This window comes from Pseudorasbora parva, chromosome 2, assembly GCF_024679245.1.
Source record: "Pseudorasbora parva isolate DD20220531a chromosome 2, ASM2467924v1, whole genome shotgun sequence".
NCBI classification, from domain to species: Eukaryota; Metazoa; Chordata; class Actinopteri; order Cypriniformes; family Gobionidae; genus Pseudorasbora; species Pseudorasbora parva.
This window is the reverse complement of record NC_090173.1, coordinates 39,182,711-39,207,239: the sequence shown is the minus strand read 5'-3', so window position 1 is coordinate 39,207,239 and position 24,529 is coordinate 39,182,711. Positions and strand designations below refer to the sequence as shown.

Below are 24,529 nucleotides of genomic sequence, written 5' to 3'. Positions count from 1 at the left end.
TGCGAATCGTCACACGTGCATGGACTGCATTGCATTTGTGTGTGGGATTTTTGAGACCTTCCTGGCAGGTTAGGGTTCGTAAATATCTTTTTTTGGAGGACGTTCTGTTTAGCCAATCGTGGTGAGCTTTTAATCCACCAATCAAAACGCTCCTTACTGATCAGACTCAAGAAGCTCACTCCTGCCCTTGTTCTGTGCATTCTTTCATGATCGGTTGTTTCACGACCTTTATGTAAAGACGTTTTAATGGGTACTCTTATTCTAGCACCTGATTAAAATTTCTACAAAATTATGATTTATATTGTTCGCACAAAATACAGCTACCCGGTTAGCCTGCTGTCTTATTCACCAAAGTTGCATACCCTGTTTATTCATGTTATCTTTGAAAAATGACTTTGTGTAAGAGAAATAGATTAAGTGGTCTTTTTAGATCTCTTTATAGTTTGTCATAGGCAAGTCACAGGTTACAATATTTGTGTAGATCTGAATATTCAGCTTATTACTAGCACTTTTTACATTTCACCTTACCTTTAGGGCTGACCTCTGGTTGTTGCTCATTTTATTAAACTACATTTACATATGTAGTCCTAATAATTCATACTTTACACAAATTTAGTCACTCATTGTATTTATTCACAAAATATAAAAAGCAATATGACAGAGTTCACAAAAAAAGAATCATCCTTGGGTTATTCCTAATCTAAACCTGTATGACCTAATTTTCTCTGCTGAACACAAAGGGAGGTGTTAATGTTAACCTCATATAGAAATATTAAGCATAATAATTTTCCTTATTCACCATTTACTTTACATTCACCATTTACTTTTTTGAACCAAAAAAAAGTGAATGGTGAATAAGTAAAAATTCTATACCGATAAATAAAAATACGCCAAAATAGTACAAATAAAGTACAGCGCATGCAAATGATGCAATGACTGGCAAATTTAAATATAATAACATAGAAAAATACAAAACAATTTCAGTGCAGTTATGTTATGTTACAACAGAAAAAAAATGCATTTCATCATTAAAATGTACATTTTCTCAATTGAAATGGTTACAATCATTACTTAGTTAATAATTAGTTTGCTGCAATTATTATAATAATTAAATTGCAATCTAAATATGTAATGTAAATTTAAAATGTATAATGGCTGTTATTGTTAAATCAATAATATTTGTTGTTTTAATGTGCCTGTGTTTTAGCTGTTTTTCATCACTTTTATAGCAGGTTACATTGTTATGCCAGTAGGTGGCAGCAAGGGCTGTTCTAATGAGTGAGTAGGTTAGTAAACCATTCCATTCAATGCTGATCCATACAGAGCACCGCACACGACGTGCAAGACAAAAAAGTAAATTGTGCCTACGATTTACTAATTCGTCCCCTAGATTAATACATTTAGCCTACTATTTTCCCTGCATGTCATGCTCTGTAGATTCATTCTGTTGTAGTAGCTAATTCTGTGACCCTAGTTATAAGGTTAGGATTAGGAATAGGTTTAGTAGTAGGTTGGATTTGCTCAATATAGCGCCAACTAGGGTCACATGATTTGGTCGGTCACAGATTTTGGAAAACACCGGAAATCTGGTGCTTCATTTCATAGAGATCATTGTATTGACTAACGTTGACTTCTGTCATCTGAAAACCCCTTTACCACTGAAAGAATACTATGACAAAGATATAGATATACAAGCAAATGTGGGGGGAAAATTATGTTTCACTGGTGCACTAAATAGATGTATTATAGCAAACAAAGTTTAGTCATGTTCCCGAGTAATATCTGCATGCACCTAATTCTGCAGAGGACATATAATACACCATTAGACAGCAATAAATATGAGAGAGAAGTCTGGTCCGGAAGGTGGATCTGGAACCGAATTCTGTCCAGGTTGTCACAACATCTCTTGTTAATCTGTCTTCACAAACTGCCCTGAAATACAATTCAAACATCAACAAGAATTGTTATAAATATAGCGTGAGATTTGTACATTCACAATGCTCATTTGGCCTCGGTGGTGAAGTGTGCAGAAAATTCTGCCGGACTGAAATTTTGTCTTTTAGTCATTCAGACAACTTTATAATACAACAATAAATAACTCTCAAAACTAACTCTGCTTGTGATGATTTCAGTGTCTACTGTCTCCCTGTCTGCAGAGCTGCTCTCAGAGTCACTTAATGAATATTTCACAATTTCATTTAATAGAACTATCAACATTTATTGTATCATAATATACACACACAGGAATCTGAGATTGTACTTACAGGAATCTGAGATTGTACTTACAAGTCAGATGGTTCATATCGCCTCAAGGATGTTCTCTGCACAGCCATCAACATAGAACAGTGGAACATAAACAATTTCTTACAGAGCCAACAATATGTGGTATACAATGTCAGGTTTATTAGAAATAAAAAAAACTAGAGCATAGGTGAAAATGCAGGGAAAAAATTATATACAGGATATACAATATAATATCTTAAGATACCAGAATTTACGTTTAGGTTTTACAGATGCATGGTAATATACATTGTCAATACTGGTTCACTATGAAAGATCAAAACGTGTCTGAAATCGTTTCAGCCCATTTTCACGCTTTGTGTGAGTGACGTCACCGATTAACAGTGAAAACTTTTAGGTTAAATAATTAGATTAACATTACTTCCATTCATGACACATTGCCAGCAAAGCTATCAAAACCTCTTATCTACAGATAATATGTGATTAAGAGCCCAAACTTCCTAATAACCCAAGGCTAACGTTAGCCTAACATTACCTCTTATATTTAACGTTAGCCTAATGATTGAGACTCTAACAGACTTTTTCCGAAGACACTAAACCATTTCTCTAAAGTAAATATTTAACAGAAGCTTGCAAGAAAGTGTCAGGAACAGGTGTGTGTATTATCTGTGTAATTTTAGGGACTAAACTTACCTGAAGTGAAAACAACAGTGGCAGCTGCTTGTCAGACGAGTTGCCGCCCCATTTCCATGGTGATCGTAGGCTAACCGGGTAGCTGTATTTTGTGCGAACAATATAAATCATAATTTTGTAGAAATTTTAATCAGGTGCTAGAATAAGAGTACCCATTAAAACGTCTTTACATAAAGGTCGTGAAACAACCGATCATGAAAGAATGCACAGAACAAGGGCAGGAGTGAGCTTCTTGAGTCTGATCAGTAAGGAGCGTTTTGATTGGTGGATTAAAAGCTCACCACGATTGGCTAAACAGAACGTCCTCCAAAAAAAGATATTTACGAACCCTAACCTGCCAGGAAGGTCTCAAAAATCCCACACACAAATGCAATGCAGTCCATGCACGTGTGACGATTCGCAAATGCAGATTCAACGATCCATAAATGCATGCAACATCTTTCATAAATGTGTGATGGAAATTAATTCAAGAACTTGATATATACATATTTGTGTAAAGATTTTACATTTATTTAGGTAAGATGCATTTGTGTGAGCATGTGGGGAAATATTTATTCCTTTACTTGTGCATTTATGAATCGTGTTTTGAATTTACGAATCAGATTTTACAAATGTGAATTGTGCTATGCATTTATGAATTTTGTTTTGTAAATGTATTATATTTGAGACTATTCTGGCTCCATAACTAATCTTTAATCAAAATAGCCGTGAGGACTGGGCAACCTGTCACTCTCACGAAACCTCAATTTTTTTCTTTTTCGGGAAGCCATTTTGCTCAAATAAACATAATAACAGGGAAGAAAAGACTATAACAACTGCTGTTTCATGCTGATTTTAAGCAACTATGACTGTGTTTAGATGAAAAATGTGATGAATGCACTATTTGATGTGGGATTGTGCATGTCTCATTTCAGGTTCCTGTGTGTGTGCATGGGTGTTTGTGTGAGAGAGAGAAGGTGGACGACTCAGGGAGTCTGTGTGTCTTATCATGGCTGAAGGGTCCAGTGATGATGATGTCATCCACCTGGCTAGTTTCAACACCCATCGCAGTCGTGGTACTAACTCTAAGTTTTTTTTTATAAGGAATAGTGGCATTCTGTATGTCCTGACCCCTTTTTTGTTTCATGTTTATTTTTGTTTCAGCTAAGAAAGTTAGGACGAGGACGTCCTACATAACCATATCCTCATCGTCGGATTCAGATGATGAACCTGTCAGATTCGTACCAAATGCCCCTGTTGTGGTCAAGGATGATGAAGAGGAGGAATTGAGCATCTTAGAGGTAACTGGAGCTCTGTTTCAATTCAGGTCCCTGTGCGGTATTCACTGCTCCCTACACACTTAGCACAGCATATATGTGGAAATATGATAATAAAGTGAGTATGATAGTATAGCCTACTAGCAAAAACCTGGCTCCTTATGATTTTATATAAAATCTGTTATATGAAAAAAATGGCATGATAGTCATTTAGAATAATGTTCTGCATGTGGCTTTGATACTTTTTATTCCTATTTCGTTTTTTTTCCGAATATAATTTTTTTAAATAGATTTTTTGTTCAAATAGAAATAATGTAAAAAATGTAAAAAATAAAATAAAAAAAAATCTATGATATAGTAATGTCAAATTTTAAGGTGACCATCATAACCCTGAAGCAAAGCCAAAGGGCGTTATTTGCAATATTGACTGGATGACTTTACATTATCCTTCTCATCACATGGCAATAAATAAAATAGCAAGTGATCTATTGCTTCTTCATTTGTAAGCATCTTTGGATAAAAGTGTGGACCAGTGATTCAAAAAGCGGCTTGGCATTGTATATAGACGACACCGGTTATCAGTTCTATACAGATTTGAAGATGGAAACATTGAAAAAAAAAAAAAAAATTCTGTACTTTTTATACACAAGAAGCATGTTTTACATGACATGGTAAGAAACAATATAATGCCTGCTTTACTGTTTATCAGTTCTGCATTTTCTACCACTTAATATTGACAGTAAAATAATAACTTAATTTCATTTACCCTTTAGTTTCATCTTAATTTGTAGTTAAGTTAACATAAATACAAATAAAAAAAGTTTAGCATCTATTATGTGTATGCAATTGCACAGAAAAAAAAAAACATAGCGCCCCCTAGCGTCAAACCAGCACTTCTACCTGATAACTGTTTTTTTTGCAGATTTTTTACTGATATGAAAATGATCTAATATCTTATCAAGTCTACGGTCTAGTGTTTTTTATGTGTGACTTAAATGTTCAAATAGCTTTTTGGACCACTGTACTATGTTTTTGTTTTTGCCATAAGATCTTTTTCTTAGAATTAGAAGTGATCTGACTGTTCAGTGCTTAAAATCCTGATTTCCAGGAAACTGATGTGCAAGTATTGCACTAAAATGTGATTAGCGATTCCTGTTCAAATATTAATCACACACTCTCTTTCCATCTGACAGCCACATCCCTCACCTCATCGTGAGCTGATTCGACCTGCAGCCAAGTGGGCCGCGAGCACCTTCCCAAGCCAGGCATCTGGGTCCAAAAGACATCCTACCAGCGCACACGCTCATCATCCTTCTGTAGTTGTCGCACATCCTACATTAGGAAACCAAGCCATAGGTGTCTTAACCACGGACCAGAATGCTGTACCCTCGACGTCTAGAGAAAATGCCTTGCACAGACCTCCATTGCCTGTTAAGGACTCACTGCCCATTCATAAGGACCCTTCAGCTAGTGCACACTCAGTGAATCAGGCCGATTCTGTTTTGTCAGCTCCACTCACCGCTGAATCAGGTCAGTCAGACTTGGCCCACAAAATTGAAGTGGTTGTCTGGCCAAGAACTGAAAGGCCCGCAAAAAGGCCTCAGACGCCACTGGACACTGTGCTAGTAGATGTCAGACAGAACGAGCAGCCGGCGGCCCCTCTCTCTCCTGCACGATTCCCCGCACCGGCTGACAATGAGAGGCCTGGGCCCTCAGCACCCAGAGAACCCCTCATACAGCAGACCCCTGACCGGACGTCCCGTGATATCCTGGTGAAGGGGGTGGTGAGTCTTCTGATTAGCACCTCACGTGATATGTGACTGTTTGTGTCCTACATTAAAGCTGTGCTTTGTTTTGACTCAAATTTTCAGATGGACCTTTTCCCCGATGTGCAGGATGCATATGTAGCAGAACTGATAGAGAGAGGTGACCTGAAAGATTTAAATGTGTAAGCACAAGCCTTTATCTTATTTTTTGCTCAGACGTACTTTGTTCCCATGTGATGTTTGTGAGACATCGTTTGGCTTCTTTAACACAGAATATGCAATATGTTGTTGGAAAACCCTGATTATCCGAAGAAAGCAAACTCAGTTTTGACACAAAGCAGTGTTCTCCTCGAGGCGAATGATTCTGAGATGCAGGTTTGCACTTTTTTTAAAATCAGATATCCATATTTATTTAGTCATAGATATATTTGGTGTTGCTACTATGAATTTATTACATTTAAAAAAAAATAACTAATAGGGTATAAATGACTTTTTCTCTGTCATACAGGAAAGTGAAAACTATTTTGATTATTTCAAACTAAAGACTGTTGGCCCAGAGGTCGTCATTCAAGCTGCCGACATGCTGATGGGAGACTTCAGAATGTTGAGCTGTCAGGATATCAAATGGGCCCTGAATTGCCTCAAAGGACACTATGCAATCACACGAAAGGTGCTCATTCATACCTATTAGAATTCTTCTTTTACGAATTCCGTAACCTTTATGTCCAGTTGAGGTTAACATCCAACGTCATTGAGTCTTAATGAAGTTTGCTGATGTCAGGTGTAATGATTATTCTGCCAATTTGATTATGCTTTTAAAGATTATCTACAGCAATGCCATATTTAAAGAGGTGTCAATTGATATATATCGCAGATATTCAAAAAATTTAAATGTCATTGTATGTGTTTTATGGAAAAACTGTAAGTAATCTCAATATTGATTTAAAATCAACTATTTTGTGTTTCTTCCACCTGCAAAATGCCATTTTTCTTCATAAAAGTTGTATTAAATGTAACACTATTGTATTGGTAAATGGCCAGAGTCTTAAAGGGTTAGTTCAACCAAAAATGAAAATTAGCCCATGATTTAATCACCCTCAAGCCAACCTAGGTGTATATGACATTCTTCTTTCATATGAATACAATCAGTTATATATACACTATGTGTATATATAATATATATTATTTATATATATATATATATATATATATATATATATATATATATATATATATATATATATATATATATATTAGGGATGCCACAATTCTCATTATAATATTGAACCATTCGGTACGGCATTCAAGGTTCAATATGCGCTTGTGAATTGCGTTTTGTCCAGTTTTGCATTTAATTTATTATTTCTATTTCTCTGATGTAAAAAAAGGTAATAAAAATGTCCACATTTAAAACATTATAGAATTTAAATATATAGCTTTTGCCAGACCGTCTTCTGTATTCAACTTGCTTTTAAAATTTTGGGCTGCCATTTACTTCCATAATGCTTTGATTAGCCATGACATTTTTTTACTCTGATTATATTCGTCTAAAAGATGAATGTCATACACCTGGGATGTCTTTAGGGTGAGTAAATCATGAGATAATTTTCACTTTTGAGTGAACTATCCCTTTTAGATAATGACATTTGCATCATTAGTCATTAGTCGTTAGTCATTTGTATGGTATTAATTTATCTAGTATCTTTTGAAGGCCTTATTCGAAGCCCTCAAGAAGTGGCAAGAAAACTCCACTGACCCCTCAGGGAAGAAGAAGAGAAGGAGAGAGCCAAATGAACGCGCCTTCATCGACTTCAAGTTTGAGCAGGGTAACTACATAGGTTTTTTCTCCTTTCATCCCTTTAAATGCAAAATAAAACCAGGTGAATTTTTAATTTTCATCTCATTCATCTCAGGTTCTTTTAAACTGGAAAGAAAGATGTACTTTTTGGAGAAAAATCGCAGATGGAGCCGCGGTAACGAGACTACACTGGAGCCGTCTCTTGTGAAAGAGCAGCAGTTCTATGAGCAGAAAGCCAAGGAAATGGCTGAGGTACTTCACACGGCACACTTCTTCAATTTACTTCTCCTGGTTCCTTCTGAAACAACCCAAAGAAACAGGGTTGTGTTGAACTAAGCTGACGGGCAGTTAATTGTTCAAATATTCATCAGGGCTTTTTTCCCTTGCTTTTAGCATGAAGATTTTCTTTTGGCTTTACAAGTGAACGAGGAGCAGTATCAAAAGGTGGGTGTGAAGAACAAGTTGTTTACTTACTTTTGCTGCTCCTGTAATGACATGTCGAACCACATAATCAGAAACAAATTGCAACTTAAAGGATTAGTTCACTTGAAAATGTATATTTTCTGATATTTTACTCACCCCCATTTCATCCAAGATGTTCAAGTCTTTCTTTTTTCAGTCGAAAAGAAATTAACTCCTTTGAGGAAAACATTTCAGGATTTTTCTACACATAAATCAGTGCAGTTTCAAAGGGCTTCAGAGGCTCTGCACGATCCCAGATGATGAATGGAGTCTTATCTTGTGAAACCATCGGTCATTAAAAAAATTAAATAAAAGACTATATATACTTTTAACCTAAATTGCTCATCTTTCGCTGCTCTGCGACATGCCAGTGATTGTGCAATCAAGTCGAAAACGTCACATTAGATGTAGGCGAATGTTTCGGTAGATAAGACCCTATTCCTTGTCTGGAATCGTGCTGAGCCTCTGAAGCCCTTTGAAACTGCATTGATTTGGACCTTCAACCAGTTGGTTGCAACTGAAAAGCACTATGTGAAGAAAAATCCTGGAATTTTTCCAGTAAAAACATAATTTATTTTCAACTGAAGAAAAAATACATGAACATCTGGGATGAGGTGGGGGTGAGTAAAATATCAGGAAATTTTCATTTTGAAGTGACCTAATCCTTAAAAGAGTCTTTATTATGCCCTTATAAAAAAAAAATCTTGATTTTGTTTTTGGCCTATACTAGAATAGGGTTTGATGATTAATGTTAAAAAACAACACATTTTACATCGTTGCAACACCTCTCTTACTATTCTGTCAGTAATGTCCTGTTTAGTTCCTATCTCTATGAAACCCCTTTTTCAAAAAAGTAAAATGGGCTATGATTGGCCATCTGGACCCTGGTGTGTTGAGATTGGTCAGGCCGTTCCTGCTAGTTTGGGCACTGTCACGCCTCTTAACACACAAGTAACGTAACTCAACCAGGCTTCTGCCCCTTTTTTGCGTGTACTTTGTGTGGGAATTATTTAAATGAGGAATATTGTGATGTGTACATTCCTGGAATAAAACGCAAGACTACACTCGAGGCATTTAAAGGCGTTCAGAAACGGTGCCTAGAGAATAACTCCCCTTGGAGTGACTTTGTAACTCCCCAGACCTTTTTTATGCTCAAACAGCAACATTACACACTTTTGTACTTTTCAGTCATTTGATTGTGGAAAATATTGTATGAAACAGACAGTTCCAGCTTTAAAATCAGATTAGAGTGACCTCTTTCACCCTTGTAGTGTGTTTTAGATTTATATTCCTGAACTTTGAGAGCCTGTGACACTTTTGACCTGTGCTCTCAGGACGGGCAGTTGATTGAATGTGGCTGCTGCTGTGGGGAGTTTGCCTTTGAGGAGATGACCCAGTGTACAGATGGCCATCTATTCTGCAAGGAATGCCTGGTTAAATATGCCCAGGAGGCAGTGTTCGGCTCAGGAAGGGTAAGTCATCTGTGACTGGAGAATTAAGAATAGGCTTTCAGTCTCTGAGATTACTTTTGTTTCTTTTGAATTGTATTACTGGAAACGGCATATGCGGTCACAACCATTATGATGTCATGATGTTTTCAGGCATTGTTCACAGTGTTCTCATAGTTTAAAAATCGTGTTTTGGTTTCACTTTGCCTTTTTGGGTTCTTCCCAGTTTTTTTCCCATTATGTAATTTTCATTTTATAATTATAAACAAGCGTTATTAGTTTGAAGAGTTTTTATTAATTGAATTCCCATTTAGACACTAATTCCCATTAGACACACTAGCATTAAAAAAAATATATTTTTTAATATTTCAAGTCTCATGCTCACCAAGGCAGTGTTCTATTTGATCAAAATACTGTAAAATTAAGGAAAGAATATTTAGCATAATTATTCCAGTCTTCAGTGTCACATGATTAATCAGAAATCATTCTAAAATGATTGTTTGCTGCTCAAGATACATTTCCTATTATCAAAGTTGAAAACTTTGCTGTTCAATATTTTGGTGAAAAACTTTTGATGAATTTTTCAGGATTTTTGATGAATGAAAGTTCAAAAGAATAGCATTTATTTCAAATAGAATTATTTTTTAACATAATGTTAAATGTTAAAAAAAATGTTTTTCACTTTTGATCGACTTAATCCATCATTGCTAAATAATGTTTGGAAACAAAAACAAAAAAAACTTTTACTGACCCCAAACTTTTGAATGGTGAAGGATTTAGGTTCTTTGTATGTAGATTGCCACCAAAAGAACTCACAGTACAATTACAGTGTATTTTGGCGTAGCGTTAAGCAAAAATTGTTATTTTGGTATGTTTGCAGTCGGAGTTGAGCTGTATGGATGGGAACTGCTCCTGTTCCTTCCCTACCAGTGAGCTGGAGAAAGTTTTACCTGAAAACATTCTTTGCAAATATTACGAGCGACAGGCAGAGGAGGCCATAGCAGCCACCTGTGCTGACGAACTAGTCAGGTGAGTTAAACATCTGTTAACAGTAGTTAACGTATAAACAAACAATGAACAATACATTTGTTTCAGTATTTAGTAATCTTTGTTTATTTTATTTAATAAAAATCCAACTGTTAAAGGGTTAGTTCACCCAAAAATAAAATTGTTGTCATTAATGACTCACCCTAATGTCGTTCCACACCCGTAACACCTCCGTTCATCTTCGTAACACAGTTTAAGATATTTTATATTTAGTCCAAAAGCGTATGGAAATGTATGCACACTATACTGTCCATGTCCAGAAAGGGAATAAAAACATGATCAAAGTAGTCCATATGTGACATCAGTTAGTTCATTAGAATCTCTTGAAGCATCGAAAATACATTTTTGTCCAAAAATAACAAAAACTACGACTTTATTCAGCATTGTCTTCTCTTCCCTGTTTGTTTTCAAACTTCAAATAAAGATTCAAATGGTCATAAATCAGCGTATATATTCATGATTAGGATTGCGTATCAAACTGCCAAACTGCTGAAATCACTTGACATTGGCGATCCGAATCATGAATCAATACGCTGATTTATGACCGTTTGAATCTTTATTTGAAGTTTGAACAAACGCAGAAGAGAAGACAATGCTGAATAAAGTTGTAGTTTTGGCTATTTTCACAGTGCATGAACTAATGTTAACAATACAACTTTTAATTTTAATACTATATTAGTAAATGTTGAAATAAACATTAATATTAACATGCTGTAGAAGTATTGTTCATTATTAGTTCATGTTAACTAAAGGAGTTAACTAATGTAAAAAATGTAAACTTTGTTTTAAAGTGTTGGCGCTTATTCTCATGTTGATAGAAAGCTGTATGACTTTTCTTTATTTGTGAAACACAAAAAGAGATGTTTTGTAGAAATTCCAGGCTGCTCACAAGGAAAATGGATAGTAATTAGAGCTGTCAAGGAGCAAAAAGGATAGAAAGTAATCCACATAAGTAGTCCATACATTTTGTGGTCTATATTTTCTACAAAACATATATTGACAGCCATGTGATAGCTTTGAGTGAGAAAAATAAGTTCAAAACAGAGAAAAATGTGCACAATTCAGATTTAAATGATTCATTGTGTTAATTCCTGACAAAATAATTTTGCTCACTTTTTGTTTTCAAGGTGCCCATTTTGTAACTTCCCAGCACTTTTGGATAAAGGCATTTCTCTTTTCAGTTGCCCAAACCCTCGCTGCAGAAAGGTTAGTCTGTGTGCTTTCATACACAAGTGTTTGAGTGTTATTCATACATTGCATCTCTCTTGCACTGATCTCTTTACAGAAAAATATTGTCATGAGCTGGTTTACTTCTCTCTCCCTCTTTCCACTTCTATTTCTGTGCCCCCGAATGGTCACTTGGCGGCGCCATGTGACTGGAAAGGGTCAGCTGAGTCTTTGGTTTGCTTGAGTCTGGGGCCCCATAATGAACCTTGCTAGTGGATGTGAAACTAATGGTATTTTTTCATTGGCAGGGTTTACTGTGCTTGGATTAGTCAGATCAGGGGAAGAACAGAGTTGGAAATTCATTCGGCTATAAATATTCAGCACTCTGAAACCTAAACAGAACTTAACAAAGGTTGGGAATTTCACCATAACTAGATAAATCAGTATTCCTGTATATCACTGTCTCACTATGTTTCGGAAATCATAACCAGGAAAAAGTGGATTATTTAAAAGCGGGCGGCAGTGGCTCAGTGGTTCATGTAGGTTATCTATAAACCGGAAGCCTGGTGGTTTAATCCCCGGTTCCACCTGACCAAGTGTCGAGGTGTCCATGAGCAAGACAGCTAACCCCAGCTGCTCCCGACGAGCTGGATGGTGCCTTACATGGCTGACATCGCCGTCGGTGTATGAATGGGTGAATGTAAAGCGCTTTGGATGGCCATAGGGTCTGTTGAAAGCTCTATATAAATGCAGTCCATTTACCCGTATCCCTTCATATTCATATCCTTCAGGATATGAATCACAAAACAACAGCCTGTGCTTTGATAACCAAGGTTCCAGAAAAACAGACTGAATAGTATCAAGTATTTGTTACAAGCAGTTAAGAACATTTTTCAACAGTGTAATAGTAGCTTGGCTGGTATCAAAATAATGAAGCTTTTTCAGTAATAACCTTCTTTTGTTGGAAAAAGAAGGTTATTACTGAAGAAGCTTCATTATTTTGTACAAGTACAAGTAAGTAGCGACAAAACGCATGACATTGCTTGTTATTTCATTCAAAATTAAACTGAACTATATGTTACATTATGCTGTTTATCACTATGTTGTTGGCTTCTTTATAGAATTAGGGTGCTTTGTAGTTTTATTTTTGCTCAAGTTTCATGGAACATTAAAGGTGTCCAGTGTCCACATAATAATTCATCCCTGGAAATTGTCTGGGTTGTTCCATTGCTCTCTTTCGTCATGGGAAGCCTGGCAATATCAGGGATATATATATATATTTTTTTTTAAATCTTTGATTCTTTTCAGGCCTGGAAAATCAAAATGACTTAAATGTCAATTCAAGTCATGGAAAAGACATGCACATTTTTAAAGTAAAGTAAAAAAAAAAAAAAGAAGTGTAGTGTATATTAAAATAAAAGCTTAAACTTTGTTATTTTAAATTCTAATAATATTTCTCTATATTACTGTGTTTTTACTTTATAAATGCAGCCATTGGCATAAAAGACATCTTAATTTCTTTTTGTAAGTGCATTTGCTATAAAGTGGATATCTTAAACCTAATAGCTAGGGGTCAAGATTCAGTAGCCTTCCCAACAATGGTTACAAGAACATCTGATGTTTAGTCTTTAGTCTTATCAGTAATGGGCTGTGAGGAATGTATCAGGCAGTGCCAGAAGAACACAGAGAGATGTCTGTCCATCTGTGTTAGTGGATTTCAGCTGACAGGCAGAACATGTCAAGGACTTTGAACTCACAGCTACTTTCTCAAAGGTCCTGAGAGGAATGCTAGAGCCATCTGCAGTTTTTCAGGGCTATCTTTCATTCATCTTTCATCCTTTATTCCTATCTCTGTATCTATTTGTCTCTTTATCACTTTTAAAGTAATACACGCATGCAGGAGGGCTGTGATCATTAGTGCCTTTCAAATGTCATATAAGCTATGTATGTACACACACATTGTAAAGTATGTTTTGAGTTCCTGTAATTTTAAAGCAGATTACTGTTTCCCAGATCACTTTTGAGTCTTGAAAAAAAATGTTTCTTGTCCACTTGCATTTTATTCACAAGCAGGGTTTTTTGTCTTTGTGTTTAGTGGTTAAGAATCAGCTATGAATTACCATATTGATACATAGTGATACTTTCAAACCTGCAAAGTCAGCTTAAATAAAGCTGTCACACTTCGAGGGGTCATGACGTGTTGTTTTTTTTCATGTGTGTAATTGTTCCTTGAGGTTCACTTGTGTTTTTTCCCCCACAAATAATAGAAACATTTTAGAAACTTTTTTTATTCTCACCTTTGGTCTGAAATGATGTGTTTTTTTAAAGGGTGGCTCCTTTATAGTTCTTTGGCTGTTTTATTTTTAAAGAAAAATTATACATTACACTTCTTTGTTTAAAAAACAAAATCTTCCAAACAGGCGTATAATCCTCCGACGTTATCTGGGACGCCATTTAAAAAAAGCACTTGTTTCCGATGCTTTTAAAAAAGCACTTGTTTCCGATGCTGGGATCCTTCTTGACTCACCCTAATGTCGTTCCACACCCGTAAGACCTCCCTTCATCTTTGGAACACAGTTTAAGATATTTTATCTTTAGTCAGAGAGCGTATGCACACTATACTGTCCATGTCCAGAAAGGTATGAATCAACGTATTGATTCATGAATTGTCAATGTCACGTGATTTTGGCAGTTTGACATGCAAACCTAATCATGACTCAATACGCTGTTTCATAACCGTTCATATCTTTATTTGAGGATTAGAAACAAACACAGAAGAGAAGACAATGCTGAATAAAGTCATAGTTTTTTTTATTTTTGGACCAGAATGTATTTTCGATGCTTCAAGAGATTTTAATGAACTAACTGATGTCACATATGGACTACTTTGATCATGTTTTTATGAGCACTAACTAATTATGGGACTGGGGGTGAAAAACCTTAAACCCACATTCTCTCGCCTTCCCCAATGCTCTCTATGCAGCTTTATCTTAAAATCCTCGGGCACACACCAATCAGTGCATGGACAGTGCCCACATATGCGATTAAAAACTGTTAATGCGATTGACAACTGTTAATCTATCAGGGCAGCAAGCATAGCGAAAATAAGAGGCAAATGGTTTTTAGGAACAATAACCTGAAACATAAATTGAGATAGTTTATAGCTTATAAATGGAATTATGAAACATTGACCATCGTTGTAAAAGGCATGATGGTAGGTTTTCCCTTTAATAGCCCAAGGAATATTTCAAACTTCATCATGTTAAGGACCCCCAAATATGATGAACCTTTCATGAGGGACTCCTTCCTAAAATCCATCTATATATTTTAAAATTGGATATACTTAATGTTGAATGGATAAACCTGAAGAAGAAAATTTTCAACTAAAAAATAATTTGAATAAGCAACTTTCACATTAAATGTATGTAAGCAGCTTACGTACCGTGTTAAGAATACTGCCTCACATCCCCAGTGACCGAGATAAAGGGGACTATAGTGAGAAAAACTCACTAGAAACATACAAAGCAAACAGTTCTGGAAAGTATGTAAGGAGTGAAATATTTAGAACTGAAACTGATAGAATGTTCAGTAGACTTAATCCATGGTTTGCTTTGTCTTTTTGTTTTTTGAAATTTCCTGGGGACCCCTTAGGACCTTCTGGAGGACCCCTGAGGGGTACCCGGACCCCAGTTTGAAAACCCCTGCCCACCAGCAAGTATATGCACTATGGTACTGTTGTATTTCTGTCGTACACCGGTTGTCCTTTTGGTGGCGCTCTTGTTCTATTATGCCAGTGCAGTTTTGTTGTTCCACACATCTGCTGCTGATTACACGCTCAACCCCGCCTCACACTTCTGCAGCAGCTCTCAGCAGGGCGGGAGAGGGGGGCAGGGGAAGCCGCTCGAACGCCCATGTCTTTGGCCTTCCTCTCGGCACCAAAGATAGATTAAGTGTGCCATCAGGCAGGACCTCCATTTTATCCTTCTATTCATCTTGCTCCTGGTGGAGTCATGGGACTGGATGGGGGAAACTGAAAACAGTTGTGTGGTATAATTTCATAATGTGACCCACTTTCACTTCCTTCTTCTGGCTCTCAGCGTGGCATTCCTATCGAGATGGAGAACTGAGCTCTCTTGCACAGCAGTGCTTGACTTGGCCAGCATCATGAAAACTTTTCCAAAGCTGTGCTTCTCTGTAACAAATTTCTTGGATAGATAATCTGTATGAATTGAAACTCGCCTAATATATGATGCATTTTACTGACCATGTAGGCAGTGCTTTGGCTAAGTGGTAAAGCATTTGGGTTGCTACCTGAAAGGATGCAGGTTTCAAAGGTTGATGTATGAACCACCACCTTTGCAAACTGCCACAAAAACATTAATACGACTGCACTTAAAGGGTTACTTCAGCGATTAGCATATGGCTTTGTATCAGTAGAAACCCTGGAGTATATACAAATAATTGTGTATATGAAAATTTGGCAGGCACTTTAAATGTTACCAAATGTGATTTTCAACTTAAGTGTTTTTATTAAGCCCCTTTCACACAAAGAATTGATCCCAGAAAATTGCCATAGAATTGCTAGAGTGCCTTTTGTGTGATTGCTAACACATCAGTCCTGGGATGGGGACCTCTTTATATTGCCAGGATCAGCCCCGGAACATGCCATATGTGAACTAAAGGAAGGATCAGTGCATTAAGGGTTGTGTTGTAGTGATGCTGCTGAAGCTGAGATTGTTTGCCAGCTTAGTGGAACGATACGTTATGTGCTAGTTTGTGAGCAATTTAGAAAATGCAGAAGCATGTTTTTTTTTTGAGAGAGAAATCTCAGATCATACGCAAAATTAGCCATCACATCCTGATGTCAAGGGTCTTTATGGGATGTGTGAACGCACACACAGATTCCAGAAAATCACTGTCAGTGTGAATGAACCAAAATCAAACTTCCCAGGATGCGTTATTATCGTATTTTCCGTAATCTCTGTGTGAAAGACTGCTGTACAGTTCCTTATAACATTACCGGCCACTGGTGAGTTTTATTCACTTACTCATTTGATGGGAACTCTACTCCTAATATTGAGGGTCTTCTGGTCTGCATTTGTGTCTGTGGTGGTTATGTGCTGGCTCTAATCATTGTATGGAGATGTTTGCAGCTGTCTAACCCACATTTGTTCATGGTAGTAACAAACATATGTGGAAAACTCTGGAATTCCAGTGCCTCATTAATGCTCATGTTTTGGCACAAGTTTTTCCCTTCTTTCTCTCTCGTGTCTGATGTCCCATATTTTTTTGCGGTGATGTGTGGCCTCAAGTTCCTGTCTTGATTGGTGAGATGACGTCCTCTCATCTGGCCCTCTTTTTCTCTCTTTTCCCTTGGTGAAGTTGAAAGTTGTATAACTGACACACTTTCCCTCTCCGCTGCCTCTGTGGCTCCACCCCTCGTAGTGAGTTCAAGACACTCATTGGCTAGACCTAGATCCTTCAAATTTAAAATGTGGTACAGTTTATATTTGACCCAGATTTTCTTTTTTTCGTAGGTTTGCCCATTTAAAAAAATGCATTTTTCTCACTGTGATTTGTTAGCTGAGGCTTTCACATGCAGATCTGCCAACTTTCCCTTCTCTGGCTCAATAGATTGGCTTTAGTTTTGCACTTTATTTCCCATGTATCCATGTTTCTCAGCTTTGCTTTGATGGATTGCAGCAGCTGCATCATATTTTCTAAAATTCAAGATTTTGCAACATGAGTTTTCTATGCCTTATTTGGTATATTTAAGATAATTTGTACTTTTTACTGTAACTTTCATAAATCCAACACGCTGTACCTTTCAAAAGTTTTAGATTGGTTTTGATTTGTTAATATATTAAGTCTATTATGCTCACTAATGCTGAAGTAATAATGAATTGATCACAAAAGAAGCAGTTGTGTTGATTTAATATTTTGTGAAAAGTATAATACATTTTTTTCAAGGTTTTTTTTATGAATATAAATGTAATTTGCTTTCACATTTGAGTCCTTGCTGAATACAAGTATTATTATTTTTTTTTTAAATTGAACGGTTGTGTATATAGTATGCACAGTCACCTAAATAATTATTAGGAACACCTGTTCAATTTCTCATTAATGCAATTATTTAATCAACCAATCACATGGCTTGCTTCAATGCAATACAGGGCTCTACGCTAACATTTTTTTGAGGAGCACTTGTGCTCCCAATAAAAAAAATTTAGGAGCACAGTCAAAAATTTAGGAGCACATTCTGATCAATAACACACATTCCAATTATAACTTTCCAATTACAGAGTGATATTTGTCCCTTTAGATTAATGTACAGGGGCATTTTTACCATTATAAGAGCAATGTTTTCTAATCCTATATTATATTATTTGGTTCCGAGCCAGGGTTCGTTTGCGTCATCAAAGCAGCAGCTGCAAGAAGAATCTCTTGAATCTAGTTAGAATCTCTTAAAGCATCGGAAATACATTTTGGTCCAAAAGTAACAAAAACTACGACTTTATTCAGCATTGTCTTATCTTCCGCGTTTGTTTTCAAATCTCAAATAAAGATTCAAATGGTCATTAATCAGCGTATATATTCATGATTTGGATCCTGTGTCAAACTGCTAAAACCACGTGACATTGGCGATCTGAATCATGACTTAATACGCCGATTCATGACCGTTTGAATCTTTATTTGAGGTTTGACAACAAACATGGAAGAGAAGACAATGCTGAATAAAGTCGTAGTTTTTGCTATTTTTGGACCAAAATATGTTTTCGGTGCTTCAAGAGATTCTAATTAACCAACTGATGTCACATATGGACTACTTTGATGATGTTTTTATTCCCTTTCTGGACATGGACAGTATAGTGTGCATAGACTTGCAAACACTCTCTGACTAAATATAAAATATCTTAACGTGTTCCGAAGATGAGTCATTAATGACATCAATTTAATTTTGGGGTGAACTAACCCTTTAATATGCGAGTCATTCATAGATGGGTGAAGGGTGCCGCTTCAGGCCAAAACACAACATGTCAACATCAACATCAGTTGAGGGCTGCAACAACAACTTTTAAATGACAATATCCTGCCCAAAATACTGTTGTCAGTGATATAAGTATTTAAAATTAACATGATTTTTTATGGTCTTGTGACGGGTCATTTTATAATTAATTGCAATACATTTCTTACATACAGTTCCTTTAATATCATCTTGTCTATTGGACTTTTGTACAAGATCAGTATTACATTTGCAGTCCGGTCGATACTGGGAGCAATAGGAATCCGTAACTTTTGGCACTCTCGCTTAATAAACAGAACGGCATGCTTCTTCTGGAAGAACATCATAGCCGGTTCTACTTCTCTCTGTTTGTGTCTATGGCGAGTCTCACAGGGACTGTGCTCCTCCACAGCGCTGCTGCCCGAACCAGAATAAAATACCTGTAGTCAGAATATAAACACTTATTATAGGTGTACTGTAGAGATTCAGGATAAGACGACAACACTGTTTGGAAATGGATTCATCATATACTCACTCATTATATACATTTAGTATTTTTTTATGTCAAGTGTGGTCCTGGTCAAGACAATCTCCTGAACTCCAAATTGTGTCAGAATGGGAAATAAAGGTGATTTAAGCAATTTTGAGCGTGGCATGGTAGTTGGTGCCAGATAAGCAGATTCTCAGACTGAGTATTTCACAATCTGCTCAGTTACTGGGATTTTCACATGCAACCATTTCTAGGATTTACAAAGAATGGTGTGAAAAGGGAAAACATCCAGTATGCAGCAGTCCTGTGGGCGAAAATGCCTTCTTGATGCTAGAGGTCAGAGGAGAATGGGCCGACTGATTCAAGCTGATAGAAGAGCAACTTTGACTGAAATAACCACTCGTTACAACCAAGGTATGCAGCAAAGCATTTGTGAAGCCACAACACGCACAACCTTGAGGCGGATGGGCTACAACAGCAGAAGACCCCACTGGGTACCACTCATCTCCACTACAACTAGGGAAAAAAGGCTACAATTTGCACAAGCTCACCAAAACTGGACAGTTGAAGACTGGAAAAATGTTGCCTGGTCTGATGAGTCTCGATTTCTGTTGAAACATTCAGATGGTAGAGTCAGAATTTGGTGTAAACAGAATAAGAACATGGTCCCATCATGCCTTGTTACCACTATACAGGCTGCTGGTGGTGGTGTAATTGTGTGGGGGATGTTTTCTTGGCACACTTTAGGCCTCTTAGTGCCAATTGGGCATCGTTTAAATGCCACGGCCTACTTGAGTATTGTTTCTGACTATGTCCATCCCTTTATGACCACCATGTACCCATCCTCTGATGGCTACTTCCAGCAGGATAATGCACCATGTCATAAAGCTTAAATCATTTCAAATTGGTTTCTTGAACATGACAATGAATTAACTGTACTAAAATGGCCCCCACAGTCACCAGATCTCAACCCATCTTTGGGATGTGGTGGAACAGAAGCTTCGTGCCCTGGATGTGCATCCCACAAATCTTCATCAACTGCAAGATGCTAACAATATGTGCCAACATTTCTGAAGTAGCTTTCAGCACCTTGTTGAATCAATGCCACGTAGAATTAAGGCAGTTCTGAAGGCGAAAGGGGGTCAAACACAGTATAAGTATGATGTTCCTTCCTAATAATCCTTTAGGTGAGTGTATAGTTTGCTCTGGATTGCATTCCTTTGAACAGATCCAGTTCAGACATGCTGCATACTCAATCGTAGTTGAATTTATAGGGAGCTGTGTTTGCCTCACAGTACATATCATGAGCCAAACCCTCAAATCTTGAGCGTTTCATTAAAAACACTTTTGTGTTCTAGCTTTATATGTAGCTGTGGCTGAGGGATGGTTGTGTGTGTTAGCACACGCTGTGGGTGTGTCGCTCTGTCCCTGAGGCTCATTCAGGCCTGTGCTTCTCCAGAACCAGCAGCCCCCCAATCAGATGCTCAGCAAATCTCCTCTTCTGCCTTATAAGGTCTGCTGCTGCTGCACGCTTGTTGAGAAGAGAAGCACTGAGCTTATTCACAGTGCCTCAACAGATGTTGCAACAGTTCGTACTCTGAACTATGCTGTTTTACTGTGGAGAACTAGCCGCACATGGAATAGGTTTGGTAGCTGCATGATTATGACAGAAGTCCAAATATTATATATTTCCTTTGATATTGCCATTTTAGATTATTAGAGTTTACAATAAAATGCTTTCATTGTGTATATGATACATAATTACATGGTAATGATCCTCATCTTATTGTAAACACTAAATGCATCATTTCACATGACAATGTGTCCCGAATTTGGAAGCAAACTCACTGTCCTGCAGCCAACTGCGACAAGCCCATTAAAGGGATGTTACTTTTTAACATTTTATTTTATTTTTCTGAAATAAAAACATAAATTTACTAGCCTAGAAATCTAGACGCACCCTAGCTGCAGCAAATCTAAACTGCCCGTGAGTGTCGTCTAGGAACTCTCAATACCCTTCTGAGCTGTAAACGCCAAACTCTGGTCGGGCCAAACACATCGTGTATAGAGGGGGTGGGCGGGGCCATAATGACGACAGCTGAGTTGCGTTTGCGTGCTTCTAGTAAACACAGAAACTGGCAAACGGCGGCCTTTCAAATCAGCTTTCACTGCGACTCTGGAAGACTTGGAGTTAAGCTTTTCTCTGAGAAAAGAACAAAGAACTGCACTGAAGTCATTCTTAAAAAGGGAAGATGTGTTCGGAGTTAAGCCGACCGGATACGGCGAATGTTTAATCTATCAACGAGCTCCGTTTCACCTTCGTTGCTCTGGTTGGTTGTAGCGCTATCCTATCGCGTGCAGAGGGAGTCTGAAAGACAACTGTTTATCCCGCCCCTCGGATTGAGCCCTTGATGTGGGTCTGGCTTGTCAGGCTATACATTTACTACAGTACTACCTTAAAAGGAGCTGTATGTAAGAAATGTATTTCAATTAATAATAAAATGTCACTGGACATTAAGAAATCATGTTTATTTCAAATACTTATACCACTGACAACAGTAGTCCGGCAGGGTTATTGTCATTTAAAAGTTGTTGTTGCAGCCCTCAGCTGATGTTGTGTTTTGGCCTGAAGCTCCGCCCTCCACCTATCTACCAATCACAAAGTCAGTAGTGTTTCGGCATCCGGGTTGCCAGATCTGCTCTAGTTACCACAGCTGCAGCTACAAACGTTCTTGCTGGATCCTGCAGCCTATTTGGCAACCTCGAGTCAGGGGGAGGGCGAGAGGGGATACACCTTTACAGTAATTTAAAAGTGCTTGCAGTACCAGTTTTGGCCACAATCTTTATTGCACTTCATTTAAAGGTAGGTTAGACAATTTTAGAGAGGCTAGCAATAGCAAGCTAGCTTTGAAAGCATATGATCCCAACCTCACTTCAGAGCATTTTAAAAAAACATGTCTCCTACACCACGTGAATAGTACAGTCTGCAAAGCTTTTCACGACAATAATAATAACCATAAGCGACTTACAAAGACTTGACTTGTAGCACCTGACTGCTGTAGATTAATTTCGGCATTGATGGGCTCGGATTTCCATTTATGCATCAAAACGGAGGACGTGAACAGTGCTATGTAGAATGTCACTAGTTGCCATCTTGTAATTAGGGTTATGAACGCAGCTTTAGCTCATTGTTTTGGTTCAGGAGGGACTGTAAAAGGTGGCTGCTGTTTGTTTGCGGCGCTCAGTGACTGTTTGTCTACAACTCTGCTTAGCCTTACCTTGACGCGTGTTGTCTGCGCAAGCAGGGTTCTTCACAAATGAGAAGACAAATCTTTTTAATGAAATCAGTGCAGCACTTCCAGAACGCTGTCTAACCATTGTGAGCAGGCACGTGAACTAGGAAGCACTGCACTGTGTACACTACTTCAACACCATAAGAGTCTGACTTGGACTTGAAAAAAATGTTAAAGCCCCACTTGGCTACTTTTGCTCTCGGGGTCCCCCTACAGTTTGGAAAAAATAATGTCCTCAACTACTGTCGTAAGCTCTGTAATCCTACAACAGGGGATGCCATCACGCGTGCATTTGTTGACATGACAACCCTGATAGCCCAGAACTAGTGATGCGCGGGTCGTCTCATAACCCGCGGACCCCGTATGTCTATTTAATGGTCGCGGGTGCGCGGCGGGTTGTAAAAATATATACAGTGGTGCGGGGCGGGCCAAATAACTTCATAAAAGCGTCCCGCGGGTCGGTGCAGCACTAACAGTTCCCCTGAACACTGCAAGAGGAGTTAGAGTTCTTCTGGCGTCGCGTGTGAAATGTCTTCATCCCAGGTAACGTTACAGTCAGTGGCATATGTTTCAGCATGTCATATGAATATAATTTCATGGGTTTTATTTTTTTCAAACGCCAAATAATCACGATGCTCACGTTTACAAGCCAGCGTCATTATAGTAGTCTATTGGTTACCGTTTTACAGAATCTATATGATACTTCAGTTCAATGTTTGAGTGGTAGCTCACCGTAACAAGCAGGACAGCATCGGTCGGGCACGCCTCCTTCAGCTCACGCCGACGAGCAAACGCTGGTCACATTTTAATCCCATCACTTTTTCGTTTCTTCTTATTGCTTTCCTCCAACAAAACCTTTTCTTTCTTATGTGTCTGTGCTGCTTCGGACATGACTATATTATCCGACGAACAAAGTTGTGCTCACGTCTGAATGTAAGGAAGTGTGTGTGTTGGTGGAAGTGACGTATATGCCGTAAAGCAGTCGAATTTTGTAGTTCTTTTTGTTCTCGGGTTACTACCCGAAACCCGAAGTTTAAAAGTACGATTAAAAACGATACAGACCCCGTCAGGCTATGGCAGACGTGTCATTCAACCTATTGTTAGTCGATTTATCATCACAAGAGTCTTAAAATTTATTATGAAGGTTGAAAAGTGCTGCTTTAAATAAAGTAATTTATTTCTGTTTGTTTTTTGCACACAAAAAGTATTTTTGTCACTTCATAAAATTAAGGTTTAACCACTTGAGTCACATGGATGACTTTAACCTGTTTTAAATACCTTAAGTGTTAATTAGATAGCTGTCTATGGAGAGGTCAGATAGCGGGTCTTACGGGTTTGGGACAACATGAGGGTGAGTAATTAATGACCGTTTTAATTTTTTATGTGAACTATCCCTTTAAAAATAACCATGCAAGGTTAAGCTACTCATTAAAACAATCTTGCCAGTACCATTATAATTTAAATTACTATATCAATCATTTGATAGCTTAGAACACCCACTCTATATCTGTATACAATAATTGTAGAAAATCTTTTTAAAGGGATAGTTAATGCGATTTAAAATTGTCATATATTTCTCACATTCATGTTGTTCCAAAACTGCACTTGTGGACTCTCCTATTGTAATCAATGAAATTGTCTAGACCTGGTTGATTATAACAGAAGTGTTTTAGTTTTGTTACATCTCGCTTATTAGAACAAGATTTTACTCCTAGGCCTATAGACTAGTTTAGATGTTTCTGATTGGGAAGTGCTTTCATATATTGGTTACAATACTCAGCCACTGCAAAGAAAGCAGCAAATAATATTTTGATGCATTGTCAATTAGACCTAAACCAAATGGACTGTGGCTTCTCATCTGAGGG

General features: G+C 37.5%; 1 protein-coding gene and 1 long non-coding RNA gene across 2 annotated transcripts in view; one reads left to right on the top strand and one right to left on the bottom strand.

Moving 5' to 3' along the window:
• The window catches only part of rnf216 (ring finger protein 216), a 35,677-nt gene that overhangs the window by 1,244 nt on the left and 9,904 nt on the right, over positions 1-24,529 (top strand). Inside the window, exons 2-13 of the mRNA XM_067419887.1 lie at positions 3,849-3,989; positions 4,078-4,214; positions 5,384-5,974; positions 6,062-6,138; positions 6,229-6,331; positions 6,465-6,626; positions 7,668-7,782; positions 7,870-8,006; positions 8,148-8,198; positions 9,551-9,688; positions 10,545-10,693; positions 11,839-11,917. Coding sequence (XP_067275988.1) covers positions 3,923-3,989; positions 4,078-4,214; positions 5,384-5,974; positions 6,062-6,138; positions 6,229-6,331; positions 6,465-6,626; positions 7,668-7,782; positions 7,870-8,006; positions 8,148-8,198; positions 9,551-9,688; positions 10,545-10,693; positions 11,839-11,917 — 1,806 coding nt within the window. The 5' untranslated portion in view covers positions 3,849-3,922. The remainder of the gene's footprint in view (positions 1-3,848; positions 3,990-4,077; positions 4,215-5,383; positions 5,975-6,061; positions 6,139-6,228; positions 6,332-6,464; positions 6,627-7,667; positions 7,783-7,869; positions 8,007-8,147; positions 8,199-9,550; positions 9,689-10,544; positions 10,694-11,838; positions 11,918-24,529) is intronic.
• Positions 119-3,392, bottom strand: LOC137053825 (uncharacterized). The gene is made up of 3 exons (XR_010899951.1): positions 2,935-3,392; positions 2,287-2,321; positions 119-1,932 (listed from the first exon to the last, which is right to left on the bottom strand). It is a non-coding gene; the product is annotated as an uncharacterized lncRNA (long non-coding RNA).